Here is a 20015-nt window from a genome sequence, read left to right as displayed (position 1 = left end):
ATATTGTCTCTCCCATCTTCAGTAGAATCCCAAACCTTCAATTCTTGAGTTTTCCCCAATCCTCTAAAGTTCTTAGAGTTTTCGTGAAATTGATTATAATTCTATTTCTCTAGGTTAATTTCTTCCGCAAGTTTAAGTTTACCTTGACTTTCAAATAAAAAGAAGTTATAACCCTTACCTTGGCCCACCCATTCAAATCTCAAATCTTTTCGAACCTGTTATATCAATTCTAACTTCTTCTTTAAGGTATGTCCATGCCCACTAGTTTGAAATTCCAAAAAGACGACCTAGGCAAAACTTAGGGCACATAAAAGAAATCAGATCAACTACAAATGGCATGATTCATTAAGGATGTGTTAAAACCTCATTTCGAGGTCTAAGCGCTTAATTAAGGAAAATTAATCAAAGTCTCATAATTTGACTTTCTAGAATTCATAACCATACTCTTTCTAGACCCGAAAAAGACCCGATTATGAACCTAGCCAACTCAATGCCTTTGCCCACAATTCAAACTATTATTTTTCAATCCAAACTCTCCTTGTTCCTAAAGAACTCTCTGATATTTCCATGGTATTTGGCGATATATGACTTTGCCTTCATTGACTCCCTAGTGAAGAAAATTTGAATGCTCTAGAGTGTTATTCCAGTCAATAACTCTGAATGCTCAATTCAAGTCAAATATCTTTTAATCTATTCTCAGAGGGACTAATTCAAATCAAAGTTTTCCTATAGTGGGGGGCTTCTTATATTTGTGGTGGTTTCTCCAAGTCAAACTCACGGATAGTTGTAATATGCATATCTCACGGATAGTTGTAATATGCATATCTCACTTAAGGACTCCGATTTTCATCAAATCAATTTTGAAAATCAATAAATCCAATTCTCTTTGCTTTGCATAACTCTCACCTTACATAATGTTTCATCAATCTATCTCTTGCATAGCGTCTCATGCATCTTTAGAGAGTCTAAGTTTGCATCATTGCGTCATCATTGCGTTCTTATGTGAGTTGTTTGCACCTATCTACTCAAATCCTCTTTTGCAGGCTATTTAAATCAGTTGTAGTTTTTATCTTGCAAACTAATTTGTTTTGCAGTAATTGACGATATGAAGATCAATTCTAGGTTTCAAAACATCTAGAACTGTTCTCCATCCTGACATAGACTACTTCAACTTTCAGTTTCACGAATCTAAGTAAAAGTAGGTGATTCTGTAAACACATAATCGTGTCTCCCCAGTTTAGCTCCTGATGATGAAACATACCATCGTCTAATTTGTCCGGGCCAAAGGAAAAGCTAAGTCCAAATTCGTTTTAAGAGCTTAAAGTTTATTTACTTATTCCGATCCCAGTTTTAAAAGCCCAATTGTATTTTCAAGCCCAAATTTATAAAAGCACAATTATTTATTCCTAATAGATAATCGTATTTTTTTTTCTTTATTTTCTAGATTAATGGAATTTGTTTTTAAATCTTAAGAAAATTGATTTCCGAATTCAAATGATATTATTTCATACAAGATAAAAAGAATCTTTCAATTTCGAATATCAAATAAAACTATTTCAAATATGCGCGAAGCGCAACTAATGCATCACGGGGTACCAGAGCAACATCGAGATAGTTAGCAAAGCATAAACAGACAAAGGATGATATGTGTCATACATGCATCGGGTTTGCATGTCGTGCAACATAAATATTATCCTGTTATCTTGAATTTTCCTTGAAACATACTTCGCTCGTATCATTCGATTTCGGGACGGATCCCCACACGACTTTCATTTGACTTTTCTAAATATTTCCACAAGACTTCGAACAACGAGAATCATTCGGAACTCTGTCAAATACTTCAAGCATATAATTAAAAACCTTCAATTTTCATTCAAGCTCCATTCAAGTTTCAAAATTGCTCCTCCTACAAATCGTTATACAAGATCCAAACGATAAAACTATAATTTCTGAGGGTTCCTAATTATATTCCAATATCTGTTTGATTTATTGAAGTTAGTAACATCTTTTCATGATGAGATCCTTAAAGATTCATGCTCTTATATATTCTTGTCTAATCTCTTGTTTTTTTTTTTTTTTACATATTACATTCATATACATGTCTATGAGTTTATTGCTTTCATCATCACTCATATGTCTATTTCTGCTTAAATCATAAAATTTAGACAATCTATTATGTTCCTAGTAATTTGATTGCTTAATAACAAAGTTAGTCTTTTGTTAGTTTAATAAACCAACATAGATTAATTATTAGAATATATGAACATATTATTTGGCTGTTTATTTGCATAAAATTAGACATGAATTGTATTAACTAGAAGTCAACAATGGGTGAACTTGAATCATGGTCATATTCGTACCTTCACCACCCCTCAAACCCAATCTTTGGTTCATTGACCAATTATGAATTCATGATGGCGAAATCTACATGAGCTAAGTCCCTAAGATGTCCCTGTGGTTTCCTAATATAAAAGTAGATTTATGAGTCTTATTTTAAAGATTTGTTGTCGACTTCATTTCAAAACGAAATTCAAAACACAAACTTCTATAATAAGGGAGTCAAATTTGTGCTTACCCTGCATATGCAATAAAAAAATTTGCCTACATCCACAAATCACTTTTATTGAGGGAGAAATGTTATGAATGTTATAATGAAGATTTTTACGGTTGAGTTTGATATTTTATACTAGATAAAGCTAAAGGTAAAATAGTAATTAATGAAGTAAAAGTAAATAATAAAAACCCAGCCATTAATTGCAAAGAAAACTTTTTTTTTTGGTGAAAACTTTATCGGTATTAGAAACTACTATATATCACCACACATGATTTTCATGTCTACTTTTAATTGCAAAGAATTGTTTTTTGGTATTAAAAACTTCAACATATCACCATTTTCATACACTTCTAGTTTTGCCAAAAAAAAAAAACACCCAAAAAAATGCTTTATATTTTCTTTAATCAGTCAATCCAAGAAACATACATATTCCTTTTTCTAGTTTGTTTTAATTATTATTTAGTTGATATGAGAAAGCGAGTATAATATAAACAAAAGTAATAAATAGATTTTATTTTATTCCACAAAGTTTAGAGATATTAAAGTAATCATTAGATTTAGATCGTCAAGTGGAATACATGTGATGTTGGCCATGTTAAATGGAAATGTAATAGAAAGTTGCATTTAAAAGTACATAAAGACTATGCGTGTAAAATTGTTATCTAAATTAAATTACATAATTACGTCTATTAATAATTTAAAAGAACAGTTATTTACAAAGTTTCGTTAATGAAAAACAACTTCATTTTATTGTATGTTTTAGACAATGTAACTGATGCGTGTGTGGAGCATCAAAATGCACAATCCTAGTTTTTGTAGGATTCTTTATGTAGTGTCCTAGTTCTGTTAGGAAACTGTGTAGTTTAATTGCTTTATAATTCTTTAGTTTAGGTGTTTGAGTGATGAAGGAATCCTATTATATTGAGGAGTCTAATTCCTTTGTCATTGAGTCTTATTAGGAGTCTTTCTTTTGGTTTATCTTTGGTTAGGCGTGTAGTTTAGGCGTGTGATGATAGATTTGTTAGTTAGTTATTTTTGTTTATCCTTTAAGCTTTACTAGTTCTAATGAGTTTAGGAGTCTTGTAATATATATAGTGCTAATTTCCGGCCATAATAAAGGTAGAGTTGATTTTGTGAGTTTAACCTATTCCTTGTGAAATTAACGTTTTAGGAGATAATCCAAAGCTTTAGCAGTGAATGCAACCCTAGTTATTATCATACCTTGGTTAGGATTTGGTAATTTCATATCCTGGTTACTTAGTTTCTTTAATCATCATCATAAAAACGTGGGCATAATACTTAGAGAATTCGAATAAACACCTTAAATAGTGATCAAGAATTGTTTTCTTGGTTCAAAATCGGTTCAAGATTCATTAAAGATTCATTCTTTTAATCAAGATTTCGAAGAAGACCTTCAAATTCACATCAGTAACACTAATCTAACACCACCAACAACAACAGTGATGGGCACTGTATTTTCTTTTGGTGGGCAAAGTCTGCCGAGACTTATTCTTCCGAAAACAAGGTGCACCATCTAGCTATTACAATCCGTCTCCCTAATTCCTCCTAGTTTTAATTCAAGACGATGTATTCCACGTCCAAATCATTATGTGGAAAACATTGCACATTTCAAGAGAGAAAGGTAGTAGCTTATTGGAGTACCACCCCAAATTTCAAGACATTACCCATTCGAATCCTCATCCCAATTATATATTGGACATTTAACTCTAGACTACCTAGCATTGTACTCAGCCTCTAAACACGTATGTCCTACAAGCTAGTAGCCTAACAAAGGTTAGTTTTTGAACCAATTATCTTTCCTAATAAATAAAGAAATCCCCTCCAAAATATCTAGCCACCAACCCGGATTGGATCGACTTATAACTTATAAGAGGTTCCAACTCCTAAGGCATTTCATCTTGCCTACGGAAAAAATTTACATCTGCGTCGTCACATCAGTTGCAGTGCAGGTATGTGCACGTAAAAGCTACTCACTCCGCTTTTATTTATTTGCTACATTTTGATTTACACAAGAATTTAGGAAATATCATTTTCATTCTTTTTTAATGTACTTTTTGACCCCTTTAGCATTAAATAGGGTGGAAAAAAGGAAAAAAGTAGTACTTTTGGTGGAAGAAGAGGGAAAACAAATATAATACTACTACTTTTTGGTGGGACAAGTTTCCTAATAAGGAAATGTAACAAATAAAAAAAAAAAAACAACCCTTTTTTTAAAAATGTAACAAATAAATAAAAGCAGAGGGAGTATATATGGAAAACCGAACACGCATTTTGACAAGGAATGGACACCATTTCAGTCAAATTTTTTTTTTTTCAATTTTTTCCCCTCTTTTTTGGGTCTTACAGTTCTCTTATGTACAAATTACTCCAAAAAAGAGTCAAATCTAATGCACAGATGCCTTTCCAAGCTCGCAGACAAGTCAGAACAAGAGGGATCAAATCATTATAAAAGACTGCGAATGGAGTTGGAGAAAGACGATGAAGATTGGAGGGAGATAGCTAGAAAAGCATCCGCAACAACTGTGGATCAGCCACAAAACATACAAAATCCACGGACTCCTTTCATCTACATGTTAGCTTCTCAAAATTGGATTGGCACTCAGTATAATTAAGCCGCTACAGGGGGAGGTGTCGCTGCCAGTGGCTGATTCTCATCCTTCATTTCAGACTTCACTTTGGCGTGGTGAAAGTCATCTATACTACGGAACTGCTCTCTAAGCAACCTTTCCAACTCCGGATTCTTTTTCAAGGTTACTCTGTCATCACGTCTTTCCCGGTAATGGTGAAAAGCCCTGCACATTGATGCTTCAATTTAAATCAAGAATTTACATTTTCCACAATTTCAACTGAGGTTCTTGTGGCATTTGATTTAGATTAAAAATTTAATATTAACTGACAAGATGTACCACTAAACATCGATTTTAAATAACATTTGACAACCACACTTCAACTTATCACCTTACAATACGTGTCCCAACTAGTGTTCAGATATTTTTGGAACGGAGGGAGTAGAAAATTTGACATGCATCTTTCACTCGAAACACTGATATTTCTTTATTCAATTTTTCATGATAATACATGCATATCTCTTAATAAAAGAAACAATAGAAAAACAAATAAAACATAAGTGATACTAAAACACAGCATAGATTTTGATTTATTTCCAAATGTGAGTGAGATTCCCAAGATTCTTCTCCCCAGTCAGATATTATTTATTTTATAAAAACAGTAAAAAGAAGTTTCTATTCTTAAACAAATATGGACCATCGAAAAAATCTGTTTAAAACAAAGATTTGTGGCATATTAACCATAATGTCGAAAGAGTCAGACATACCAATATTTTTCAAGGCCATAGAGATTGCCTTTCTTGTAAGTATCAAGAGTGAGCTGCTCAAAATCCCCATATAGGTCATCTTTGAATTGCTTCTCCAAGCCATAGCTGATATAGAAAGGAAAGCTCAAGCATGTTATTTTAACCAGAACCAGGGCCTTCTACATTTTAGCGCCAAGATCATTGCAATCAAATCAAGAGCAAGGATGCATATGATGGCATTGTAGCAAACCGCTGCAAATTTATTATTGTTATTTACTACATTTTAAACAATTAATATTGTATGCACCGGGTGTACAAAAATGGGTCACTTTAGAAAAACGGGTAGCTTATGACTTTGTATGGGTAACTTCTATAAATCTATACAAGTAGAAGTGAGCAATTTAGAACAAATAGTTACCCCTTGCCTCAAGTAACTTTTAACTTTAAAAGGGGTCACATTTATGCAGGTTGAGGTGTATAAATTACTCTACAGCCGTGTCATACAAGAATTTGTGCATCTTAAAAAGAGATTGGGTTCCTGTATTAACAAAATTTAATGACTTTGCAAAATGATCAAAGATGACATTTGGACATACCTATAGAACCTGAACAAACATTCCAGCCCGTAGTTATAATTAGCAGCTGCATCCTCCAGAGCACATTTCCGAAACTCATTGTACATCGAACGAACAAAAGAATCTCTAAGGAAGTATGACCAAAATCTATAAAGAGTATTCATTTCCTGCAGGAAAGTAAGTTAGACTACATGCATACAACTATATGTGAGTACAAATCCCCACATTAAACTAACACTGACAACAAATAAATTTGTAAAACTCATGTGCTGATAAGACAATATATGTAACTAGCAAACTGATGATGTATAGCAAGCCACATTTGAGCTATAACCTAAAACAGACATCAAGAGCAACCGTTTTTGGACACCATAAGGGTTAAGACTTAAGAGTGCAACTAACAGCAAAACATACAATTCAGGGAGAGAGAAGACAAAATATAATGATCCAAAAAGAAGCCTCACCTCGCTGCATCCAATTCCTAACTTTGTTCGGTCATTTAGGCAACGCGTTTGGTACTTCATGTACCTAAGTCAGAAGTATATACTTCAGTTAATTAACTAACATTCAGCAAATAAACTAGAATATGATTCAATCAAGACAAACTATAATCACAGAAATTAGCAGACTACATGGACAGAGCACTGTCTAGATCTTACTTCTGCTGTTTGTAGCCATTTTGCTCTAGCAATTGGTGACTTGGATGCTGAAACGGCGGAAAGGACTTTGGCAAGGAGCCTACTGGAGGACTACTTCCTGCGACATTCCCATGAGGAGAAGCACACAATTTTGAAGATCTGAGACTGGCAAAAAGAACACGAATTCTAAAAATTAGACTTCTGTTTGTTGTAGGTTTGTAGCTTTGTTATACACGTATACAAATAAGAAAACATGTCAAGACTCTAGCAAATCATGAGATTTTTCTGAAATTTTAAACAATTATTCTAAGCATGGCAAAGATCCAAGACTGGCTAAACTATAAGCTGTAAATAATAGAAGTTTAGTCAGGATATGAGTATCAACCAAACCCAGAATGTTAATGCATACCACTAGATGCTCGCAACATACCCATGGTTTTCAGGTGGTGTGGAACCGAAGAAAAACCCAACAGAATTACTTGGAGGACTTTCTGATATAACTCCAAGTGAATTGCGAGCACCTCCATGACTCCTAGAGAAAAATCTTTGTTTGTGACTTGACTGCTGTTTTCCTGACCCTTTGTGTTGCTTCTTTCTGTTACTAAGATGAGCAGCCTCATCACTCCCGTGACCACCGAAAGAGTTTTCAGGCGACTTGATATTCATTACACCAGTAGGAAAATTAGGCGATCTAGAGCTCCCATCTTTGCTCTCCATATTAGAGTTTTTCTTTCTGCGATGAGACCTTTTTGCTTTGAGTTCCTGACAACAATAGAGAAAGAACATAAACTAATGCAATTTGCTTATAACTGAAGGATCTAAGCACCGAATCTCCTTCCAAGAAAATTATCAGTGTGGAACCATGAAAATTTGCAACAAAAGCATCCTATTGTCAAGACCCATCACATATAGACTTGTGTAAAGAGATTATGTACCGAAAGTTAAAAACATTATACAACGCTCATTAAAAAACATTGTCTAAATAAACTCTCAATGGCCTCGTTTTCAGAGATCAAACTAATTGAGGAAAGTAAAACTAAAATGTATCCGACTTCTTATCTTTAAAAGGCCAGAAGCATTGAAGTGTCGCGTAAATGTCTACTTAGTTACTCCTTCCATTCCCTTTTGCTGTGCCTGTTTGTTCTTTCACTTTCGACAGTGCACAATTTATAACAATAATATCTCTAATTACATATCAGTAAAGATCAAAAAAATTGTGATATTCTCAATGTACTCTTTGAAATGAATCAAACAGGACCTCACGTGACTATTCTTTATCTTAGATTTTACGGATTTTTCACCATATACCCCTGACAAATTTTTTTTTGCACCATATACCCTTTTGACTTTTGGAATTCAATATATACCCTTCACTTTTCAAAAAATACATCAAACTACCCTTAATGACTAAGGGCGTTAAACTCCGTTAGTCATTAACCCCTAAACCCCCATTTAATCCTAATTAACTACCCTAAACCTAACCCTAACACTAACACTAACCCTAAACTTAACTCACCCAAAAACTTAACCCTAAAAGCCCACCAGCCCAACCCACCTACAACCCACCACCCCCACCACCACCCCCACCCCCACAACCCACCACCCCTAACCAGCACCACCACCTGACCCACCACCCCCACCCTGACCAGAATTTCGCACCCCACCCACCCCACCGGATTTTCGCACATGTGACCCCCACCCCTGACCGGAATTTCGCACCCCACCCCATCCCACCGGATTTTCGCACCTCCCCCCACCCCTGACCGGAATTAAGTGCTGCCTTTACAGATTTATTGAAACTCGTGGCATAATAAAGAAATCCCAACAGAACAAGATATAGACAAAAGCAGGGGTTTTCGCATGAAAACCTGCTCATAGAAGTAGAGACCATCATTGATTGCAGATGCATGCTCATTGGAAATGCTATCTGATTTCTGAACTCCACTTCCAGCTCCAAGCACACTGCTATTCTGTAAAGTGATCAACAATAAACTTTCACTAATCCAGCGTAAAAATAGTCACTTGATTGAGTCCCACAAAATACTGAAAAGTCAAAAACTTTGAGACCAGTTTCATCACAATGCAAAGTAATCAACAATATAGATAATAAATGAAAGAGTAATGTAACACTTACATTAATCTCAGTGCCAAATATGCAGGTGCCTAAGTTAAGCTACTATAAATTACTACCTCCCTCAAAAAAAAAAAATTACTACCTACCTCTAGGACTCTAACTAATTCCACCTTTGGCCGGATCTGATAGTTTGAAGATGTCCAAATGTTCCCGTACTACTTACCTATCCACACTAGTGGCAAGGTTGTTTCATGAAGGCAAATTTCCATTAACTTCTAGTCACAGAAACTTTTTCCCTCACAAAAATGAACAGCCACAAAGATATCATCTTTACATAACCCATTCCAATTCCCTTATAATTATGTTTCCAGTCCATCATGCGAAGTAGGAAGCCGGCATTGCACTTCAAGCAATAAATTGCCTTGTAAAACTCATTTTGTGCTATTGAAAAAGGTGAGGAGAAACAATCAGGAAAGTGATAAGCAAAAAAACAAAACAGTCATCTTTTTATTTGGTTATACTTTGAAGGGAATAGTAGATAAAGTTTGAAAAATCAACAAAAAATATATATAGGAAGTAAAATAAACATTGCTTAGCCAATAAAACTCCCACAGCTTTAGAGATCACATGAACGCTTAGTGATCATCTGTTAATACAGGATACTGACCAAGTGACCATAACCAAAGCCAAAAACAAGTCACAGAGTGTTAATACAGATGGCCCCCATATAATGTTACATGGAAATTATATTTTTGTAGTAGCACAGCTTTAAAAGTGCAATCTTAAGTAGCACTCATATTTATTACTATGATAACATAAGAAAAAAGCAGTCCAGACTCCAGAGAGCATACCCCCAATGGCAAGTTGACTAGTTTAGGGTTGTAGAAATAAATTACTGTTAATCACACAGAGCAGAATTTGTACACCAGAAATTATATTATTCTCCTACTAACAGTTTCGAGGATGTTCCTCAGACAAGACAGAATATAAAATGACAATAATTAGAAGAAAACCCTGTTTTTCTAATACATAGATACGCTCCTGGGTCATCAACATTTCCTTTCTGAACTTTTTTCACAAAGAAGTCAGGCAGGGATGTTAATCTTACTGCACATCACCGCAAGGTTACTAGACCAGATTATTTTTTGACAGACCACCAGCAATTCTAAGACAAATTGGAATAAAGGACCTGGTGTTAATTCTGGATCAGAAACAGAAAACCCTTAACACACTTTGCAAAGTTCTAATTGTTGGCTTGCAGATTATAGAGCCAATACTAGGATCAGATTCTCTCTAAGCTTGAATATTTTACCTTCAATATTAAATGTTTTAAGCTCTGGAAGATTGTAATTTTCTACCCACCGGACACATTCTCATATACAATATAACATAAGGAAAATGAGACTTGGTATTCCTAACTGTTCGGTAAGTTCTCATTTATTTCTAGTCCAGGATATATGGCGAAGGCAATAATCGAAGAGTACAAAAATAATCAACAGATGTTAAATATCGGGAAACCCTTTTCTAGATACGAACTCCAAAACAAGGAAAAATTACAAAAGAAAATTCCCAGGTACCACCTCTACACCTCCATAACACTACTCCACCCCATGTTTGTTAGCACTTATCTCTCCTCCTTTCACCCACCTTGAGAAAGAGAAAGAGAGGAAGAGAAATAGGGCAAATACTAGGCAAAGTAACGCAAGGAAGAAAAAAAGTAGGGACCTACTAAAATGAGGAAATATAGGGCGAGCAAAAGACATCCAGCAGGGTTTGAGGATGAGCGCAAAGGAGGGTGCCACAAGGAGCACGAAGGGGATATGGTGAGCGCAGAGAAAATAATTTAGGTGATGTCGTTACCATGTGAAAAGACATCATGACATACAAGGTGGCCCATCCACTGAACACAGATGGTTGCACTCATAGACTAGGAGGGCTGAAACTTTACCTCCCCCCTCCCCCCCAATTCTTCTTTCATTTAAGAAATTGGGCTTGTAAGAGCATACAACAATTAGGTGATAATGAAAGTTGGAAGAAGATCTTTATAGACGACTACAAGAGATAAATATTGATGCACGTTGCCGACCCTTAGGGAATTAAGGCATTAGGCCTTTGGCATTGTTGATGTCTTCTTTAATTTAAAATCTTCTCCAAATCTTTGTTATACTTATTAACTTTTTGACAAGCATAAAAAAAATCAACTAAAACTTCCATAAAATTAGATACACCCCAAAATGGAAATTCATTGACTGATAAAAAGAATCTGTGTTGACATCAAAACAGCATAAACTCCAGCAAGAATTCAATAATATATTTATATTTGTAACCAAGTATCGCTTTAGGGTCTCAACCCAATTCATAACAAGAAAATTCCGTGGTTTATTCGCTAATTGGAGCTAAAAATCCAGAGAATTAGAAACCAACATAAGACTAACACTGTCAGTTGGCCTAACTAACATTACCCAGAGAATAGCAACTTAATAAAGTCAAACCATAGATAAATTCCTCATAAAAAAAAATTCAGTACTTCTACAGTTAACAATCGTTATAAAACTAAACCTGAGTGACAATTACAAGTCTCTCAACATCCTGATCGTTGACCACTATCTCGTCATCTTCATCCTCGATCCTGTCAAGGTTCACAAATTAGACCCCCATTAAGGCGCACGAACACAAGTAAAAGAAAAACATATTACCATAGCATGAAATTTCCTACAGAAATACTGTACTAAGAGTAATTTTACACACATCTAGGCATAAATATCAGTTATGAAACTATTGATTTGGGTCAGGTATTTAATAACTTCTTTAACCACGTTATCAATAAACCCTTTCCACGCATAGAGAAACATAACCATTATTTCATTAATGAATTCTTTAGCCACTTCCCCTCAACCTAAAAAGTTAGGTAATACAAATTGAAAGAGCTCGTCCATGTAGTTCCAATCATGGCCTTTCGAAGGATGGGAAATACCAAAAAAAGTCATAACAGTAGTACCCAGTGTTACTCTGACACCTTCATTTACCTCAAAAACGGGGTGTCCAATCGTGTCCAACACCACACTTTACTTGGATACTTCATTTTAAACTAAAAACTTCACTTTTTTCTACAAAATAGTCGATGCAAAGATCCATATGAGAAATGGTCATTTCCTACAAATCCTAGTTCTGTTAGGATTTGTTGTTTCCTAGTTCTAATAGGATTAGTTTTCCTAATTCTAGTAGGATTAGAATTCCTAGTTATGTTAGGAGTCTTATTATGGTTGTAATTCTAGTTGGGTTAGAATTCCAAATCCTAGTTGGATTAGGATTCTAATTGGAGTGTAGTTATATCTTGAATAGAATTCTAGTTAGTTGGTTACTTGGTATAGGAGTGTGAATGATCAAGGGATCCTATTATGATTAGGAGTCTAATTCCCTGAGTGAGGGTCTTATTTGTTGTTTAGAGTTCATTTGCATTAGGACTTTTAATTTTGTTAGTCTCCTAGTTCTATTAGGAGTCTTATTATGGTTGTAATTCTAGTTGGGTTAGAATTCCAAATCCTAGTTGGATTAGGATTCTAATTGGAGTGGAGTTATATCTTGAATAGAAGTCCACTTTGTTGGTTGCAAGTTGGGCTTGTTCTACTTGGTTTAGGAGTGTGAATGATGAAGGGATCCTAATATGATTAGGAGTCTAATTCCCTTAGTCATAGAGTCTTATTGGTTGTTTAGAGTTTATTTGCATTAGGACTTTTAATTTTGTTAGTCGTGTGTTAGGATAGACTTGCTTTCATGTTTCACAGTTTGGACTTGCTTTCATGTTTCATGGGTGAGGCGAGTCGGTTAATATGATATAAGTAAGAATTACAAAAAGTTGATATTATGAAAGTATATACCGAGACGAGTCTAACAAAATCTCATATGACTACATGACAAAGCAATAATTAATAATGGGACAATGGGGTTTATGTTCTTCCCAATGCAAGATGGGATAAGAATCCACTCACTAAGTTAAACCCTTATTCTCTAGGATGAGGTAAACAATCCAACAATCTGTTCACCAAGTTAAACCCTTATAGATTTCAAATACTTGAAAAGTAAAAGAAAACACAATTATAATGTATGTTAATCAGAAATGGATTGAGTGTTTACTTGGACACGGGTGTCCAAGTATTCGACTCGGCTATTTTATAGAAATAAGTCAAGTTTTTAGTTTATAATGAAGTATCCAAGTAAAGTGTTGTGTCGGACACGACACCCTTTTTTGAGGTAAATGAAGGTGTCGGAGTAACATCGGTTATAACACAATACTTCCTCCGTTTCAAAATACTTGATACACTTCTCCCGACACACTTGTCAATGGCCCAATGCATATTTCGATTGATAAATCTAATTACCTATAAGTAAAAGTTACAAAAAGTTGGTATTATGAAAGTATATGCTGAGACGAGTCTAACAAAATCTCATATGACTATATTTTGCCTTACATTAAATTCAGAAGAGACGATCAAAGAAGAGTGTATGAATAGTGGAAAAGACAAACCGTGTCAAGTATTTCGAAATGGATGAAGTATAATATATTCTTTTTTTTTTTTTAGAAGACAGTCTTATATTATACAACCTCTATATTTGTTTTAGTTGCACCAGTTGTTTTTTCACGTAATAAAGCATGCTTCTTTAAGCATTAATATCTCTAATTGCGTATAAGTAAAAATAATAAAAAATCGATATTCGGAATCCTCGCATTTGGACTAATCTAACAAGATCCTACTTGACTATACTTTTTCTTATATGAGAATAAGAGAATTTACTCCTAAGTTGGCTGATAAATAGTGTCCATAATGAAATGGTGCAATTTAAAATACGGAAATATATATATCCCCTTTTCAAATATTCAAAAATCAAGTGATACCAAAATCAAATTACCCTATGAAAACAATTAATACCCAACAGTAAGAAACATGCATTAAGAGCAGCCTTATCCTAATAAAGAATTACTTAATAAGAAACCTTCGGTACATATAAGAGATATTACCTTTTACATGAGCCATGTACACCCTTTTTCTGCATTTTCCGCTCAATTTCAAGCTCTTCATCAAGCATAAAAGTACCAGAAAAATCAGCTGATAAATCATCAAGATTCATAGTCATTTCACGTTGCTCATCAATGATATCATCTTCACGAAACGCTTCTCTTGTAGGCTTGTGTGCTTTAACTTTATCATTGGTGGAGGAGCCACTTGCCACATCAGGTGGAACTGCATACTTAATGTTTGATTCAGAACTTTGCTTCTCATCTGAGAATGGCTGCCCATGAACCAGAGCTTGTTTATCACTATCATTTATGACCTTCACACTTTTCTGATCTTCACCTTTAAGTTTATTATCATTTCTGGATACTTCTGCTAAATTATCACTGCTTGATGAGCAAATGGCAGCTGTTTCAGTTGCACCATCCATTCTAACTTCACTGATCATATTATTCTCCTCATTGCTGATCACACTTTTCTGATCTTCACCTTTAAGTTTATTATCATTTCGGGATACTTCTGCTAAATTATCACTGCTTGATGAGCAAATGGCAGCTGTTTCAGTTGCACCATCCATTCTAACTTCACTGATCATATTATTCTCCTCATTGCTGATCACTGTGCCTGCAATTTGATCCTTCGACATCTGAGCTTTTACTGGAGATGTATGCTCCACAGCAGCAGTGTACTTTGACCAGTTATCACGTTTTCTTAGCTTGTCAGCCTGATTAAAACAATTTATGGGAAATAGAGAAAGAGAAGACATACATGAGGAGTTATCACACCAAAGAACAGAATTTACAGAAATAACCAATAATGATTTTAATTTAAAACAATCATAAGGACACTACTTAACCTGCACTTCCACTGCCCTGGAACTCTCAAGTGCATCTAATATGAATGGTATGTCTGTACTCATTCTTTTGACCTATATATATCACAGCAAGTTATAATAGCACAAGTCAGCACTTGGTGTACCCAAGTCAATGCAGAAAATATTTTAAAAATCAAACATGAAATGCTAAGAGATAGATAAAAATGCTAGTAAAAATACTGATTATAGTATACAGATCTGAGTAAACAATATGGAAACAACCAGAACAAGATAGGTATAAAGCAGGTTAACTGCTTGATACAACCCAATACATATTACCCTTTTGAAATCAGCGATGATGGAAATCGGAACCCATCCTTGACCATCCATATGAGAAATCAAGTAATGGTCAGTCTGCAAATTCTCATCACTGCCAAAGCATACAAGAACTCAACGTGAGAAAAATCTTCTTACTCAAGGGGAAGTTCTGGAAACTGAAAACAACACAAACAAGAATATAACAATGCCACAGTATCAAATAAGGTTACATAAAGTAGATGTGAGCTATGATGGCAGTGTGAACCTCTAAATGCACATACTATGCCAAAGTCGCTGTCTTTTGCTAAACACAAACTCAATTCTAATGTGAATGCAACAGAAATAGTGAATCGCAGCCAAGTTTTACTACATAAAGGAAGAGGAAACAAGGCCCAAATCAAGTTGACTCCAACATCAGAAGCTACCACACAATTTCTTTAAAAAACAAGGTTAAAAATTAGATACAGATCGAGATTCCAGCATCCAGAGATAACTAATCCCCAGAACTGGTCCACATAACTATAACGAGCATAAAATACCTGAAATAGTACTCAATCTGCTTTATTATGCTCTCCCTTAATGCTGGAGTCTCTGGAGGTAGAATGGGTGCCATAGGACTCAAAGGATGTGTGGTATAGCTTGGTGCGTACTGTGCCCTAATAGAACCTGGAGGAGGAGTATTTATATAATACATTGGCGCAGCACCTGTAACCCATGAATAATATTCAAAAAGAAAGGTTATATATTTTAGCCATCAAAACCTCAAAAGAAATGTCAGGCGAATAACACAAGAAAAGCAAAACTAAATGATTAGGCTATGTAACTAGTAAGGATGGCAATTTAATTCAAATCTGATCCAAGTCTGACCCAATCCGAAGCAAAAAGTCCGATCCAAGTCAGGAAAATAAAGTCCTAATCAAACTCGGACTCGGCGGCTGTGAAAAGTCTGACCCGATTACCCGAGTATGACTTCTATTGAGGCTGCTCATATACAAGTCAATTGTTGCATATAAAAACCAAAAAAAAAACTGTAGATATTTCAGTCTGCCTCTATTTTTCTTCTCATAAACCATTCTCTTTATCTCTCTTGCAATCTCCTCAAAACCTCCGCTCCTTTCTCCTTCCTCCTAACCCTCCATTTTTTTGCCTATATGATTGTCACACCCTAGCATTATCATCTGAAATTTTAATCACCATGATGCAAAGGTCACATCATCACAATTATGTTCAGATTGGAAGACTCAAGAACATGGTAGTTCCACTTTTTTTTTCAATTTCACCCCTCTAATTTTAATGGTCGAAAGTTAGACTTATAAGTAAAATTTTATGCTCTAACTTTTGGATTTAACATAGATCTTTATAGAAGCTTGAGATTCTTGAATATTGTTGATTTATATATTTATCGAACTCATTTGGTATTATATATTTTTTGAGTGTAATATATGAATATTAGACCTCAATTTGATACTCTCAATAATGTTGTGTTTGTTTATTTGGCGATTTCATTTGTGTTCTAATGATAATGTTGAAACTACTGAAAGTTGCCTTGCAAGAGGTTCTTTTTCTTTTAAGGGTTGAACGACACTAAATGAACCAGGAAGTAAAAAATGCAGGTAAGTGGGTTGGACCCAGGTCGGACTCAAAGACTATAGGGTCAGACTCAGATCACTTTCGGAGTTGGTTGATCCGGATCCAGAGTCAGACCTGATTCTAGGGTCCAATTATGAATCGGGTCGGAGTTGGATCCTATGGGGTTCGACACGTTGACAACTTGTAATAGTACCACTAGTTCTTCATTAAATAATAATAATAATACGTTATTTATTATATTTATTGCTATTAACGTTCTCATTGTTAGAAGTAGTAGTATTAATTATCTAAATAATAACTACAATAACAACACTAGTAGTGATAATATTAATAAGAAGATTGATGTAAAATATAAACCCAACTACTAACTCCGTATTTTTTCTTCCCAATTGCTTTACAAAAGAAAGGAATAATGGACCATGAAGTCAAATAGGGTAGTTGTGACTTGTGAGGGGAAAAGTAAAAGTGGGAAGAACCAAAAATACAACTTAAAAAGGAAAGTGGCAAGAACAAAAACAGATACAGATTTAGTATAACTACTAAATAAGAATGATAATAAGATAGTTTCAGTACAGACAATCAGATCACACAAGACAAAGAAAAAGATTCAAGTCACATCTACTTAAATAAGTTCATATGAGATGAGATAAAATAAACGTTCAAGATCAGATGAGTAAATTAAGGTGAACTTAAACATAGCCTTAGTCATGTCGACTTCAAAAGAAGACGGCGTTATATAGCACGAAGAAAAGGAACTTCAAGACAATTCGATAAAGATACTCATGCATACACCGCAACAAAATAAAATCTAAAAATTTAAGACTGAACTAGAAATTGAAACTTCTACCAGGAAAGCTTGGTCCAGCCACATATGGTGGAGCTGGCCCATAAATAGAAGACTGCGGATAAGCCCTTGGCATAGCTTGCTGCATCATACCATCTGTAGGATTGTATGCTGGTGGATAATGCCACAAAGGATATGGACGAGCACCAGCTTCAGAAACATTTGGTCTTCTGTTATAGGGGTTGGGACCAGTCATGTTGGGATCTCCTCGTGGAGGTTGAATATTTCGATTGGCATCAATACTATAACTTGGTGGAACAAAACCTCGCAGAGGAGTTTCACTGCCTGCATTAGATAGTTGATTCTCAGCCCCTGGGAAAGCAGTTGGATATGACTGGTACCCGTATCCTTGAAGCGGAACCGGAGAAAGAATCATGGGTGGGTAAACATGTGGCATTTCTGGCTGATAATATGGTACATGATGAACATTCAAAGGAGGCCCACTATTTAGGTTACGCTTAGATCCAGATCTGTGGTAACGGTTTTGCCCATGCTTATGTGAAACATTGGAGGCTTTCTGCTGCACAGCTGAATCCTGTAAAACAGAACAAGCATAATACAAAATAAGTTTATAAAAAGGTTGTGTATTTTTTCATTCCATCATCCAATGTCTTGTTGTATCTAAATGTCAAATTCACATCAAATCACAAATAGACTACAATGATAACAATTGACAAAGCTTCATTTATCTTCAGTAATGACTAATAAGTATGCAACATCACATAGAAGAACATTAAAACAAAATCGATGCTTGATGTCATCAGCATATATTAAAACATATGGTGTGTAGTAGCTAAAGTTTCAAGCACCAGAACGCAATGAATGGATAGGCAAAGTTACTGCCACATTATGCAAATTATGCTATGGTTACTTTTCATTCTTTCTAAGTTCTTTCTTGTTGATGCACATTCGTCAATACAAACTCTTGTTCATAAGAACCCAGCTCTCGTAATCTTGATGGTAACACTTATAAAAAAAAAAAGGGTCTTATTTGCCACCAAATTCATTCCGAGTATCAAATTGAAAAATTCAATAAGCATGAAAAAACTAACCTGCACATCACTGGAAGTGCATTGAGCAGAAGAAGTGCCACCCTCGGAAGCCAGGGATTTCGAGGGAGCGTCGAGATTCTTAAGCCGCTGAGCATCCGAGAGAGGAGGCCAAGCTTCAGCCCCCATAACAGGTTTATCACCCTTCTTATCAACCGGCCTTTTCCAAGGTGATTTCGGACCATCATCCACACTCTCACTTACCTCTTTCGGATCATCTCCAATCTCATTCTCCGGCGTCATCGCCATCATCACGCACCAATACCAATTTCAACCAATCTCAATTATTCAATTCAAATAAACCCTTAAACCCCAAACCAAAATATTCCCACAAACCAAAAGAAATTCCAACAATTTGACACAAACCCAGTTCTATTCAAACTTATTAATCTCACTTCTTGAGTTGAACAAATTCTGTAACCCTTAAACCCCAAACAAAAAGGTTCCTCACAAGAAAGTCGGAAAAAGATACAAGAATTTGACACAAACCGAGTTCAATTCAAACACAATTAGCTCATTGTATAACCAGCTTCATTGGATCAAGGAGTGGATAAACACAGTTGTGATCATAGTCAAACACTGAGCAAAGAGTAGAGGGAAGGATAGATTTCGACAGAAGAGCGGATAATTTTTCAGAAAAAGAGAGAGTAAGCAAGAGAGAGGGAGAGAGGAGAGAGGAGAGAGGAGAGAGGAGAGAGAGAGTGGTAGGTGATGTGGGGTTTTATAGCAGATTAGGGTTTTGTAGGACTGCAAGTTTACCAAGTTGGAAAATCAGTATTCAAGTCCACCAAAGTTAAGCCCATCCGGACCATTGATTCATCCACATCACCCTTTCGTTTCCACCTCATTTTCTTTTTTTCTATTTGGTAGAGTTGATCATAGGTCAAGTTAGACTGGACTTTAGTTTTAAAAAAAGTGCTCCAAAGCCTTGGGTAAAAATTCTCGCCCCAAAACGTTTTATGGTCGAGTCAAATAGACTTTTCAGACCGCGTCAAAATTTAGCCTAATTTTTCAGATTCAGGTTGTACGTGTCTTGGCGTTTTTTGCTCAGAACTTAGAATCGGAAAATCATGCCCAAAACCCGCCCATTATGGAGCGGATCTGGTCGGACCCATGTTGATCGCCTCTAGTATTTTCTATTAACCCAATAACAATTTGAAAATTCTAAAACTAATATCTGTAAATTATGTAAATGATGTATGTTCTATTCAAC

At 35.3% G+C, this 20015-nt stretch overlaps 1 protein-coding gene across 1 annotated transcript; it reads right to left on the bottom strand.

Annotated features, from left to right (window-relative positions):
* Window positions 1-4824: 4824 nt before the first annotated feature.
* Window positions 4825-19511, bottom strand: LOC104903074 (la-related protein 1A). The gene is made up of 14 exons (XM_010691054.4): window positions 18806-19511; window positions 17757-18288; window positions 15859-16024; window positions 15341-15431; window positions 15044-15115; window positions 14193-14911; window positions 11735-11804; window positions 8970-9071; window positions 7532-7863; window positions 7123-7266; window positions 6928-6991; window positions 6485-6630; window positions 5910-6014; window positions 4825-5367 (listed from the first exon to the last, which is right to left on the bottom strand). The coding sequence occupies exons 1-14, from the start codon at window positions 19052-19054 to the stop codon at window positions 5184-5186; spliced, it is 2976 nt and encodes a 991-aa protein (XP_010689356.1). The 5' UTR covers window positions 19055-19511; the 3' UTR covers window positions 4825-5183.
* Between the last annotated feature and the right edge of the window lie 504 nt (window positions 19512-20015).

This window comes from Beta vulgaris, chromosome 9, assembly GCF_026745355.1.
Source record: "Beta vulgaris subsp. vulgaris cultivar EL10 chromosome 9, EL10.2, whole genome shotgun sequence".
NCBI classification, from domain to species: Eukaryota; Viridiplantae; Streptophyta; class Magnoliopsida; order Caryophyllales; family Amaranthaceae; genus Beta; species Beta vulgaris.
This window is presented reverse-complemented; position numbering and strand designations above follow the sequence as displayed.

What these genes read in the sequence shown, in the direction of transcription:
- LOC104903074 (XM_010691054.4), bottom strand. Translation starts at nt 19,054, where the DNA reads ATGATGGCGATGACGCCGGAGAATGAGATTGGAGATGATCCGAAAGAG. An exon ending in GACTTGTAATTGTCACTCAG is followed by an intron (nt 9,072 to 11,734) that starts GTTTAGTTTTAT and finishes ATCACTTTACAG; the next exon opens with AATAGCAGTGTGCTTGGAGC. An exon ending in TGTTTGTTCAGGTTCTATAG is followed by an intron (nt 6,015 to 6,484) that starts GTATGTCCAAAT and finishes TTTCTATATCAG; the next exon opens with CTATGGCTTGGAGAAGCAAT.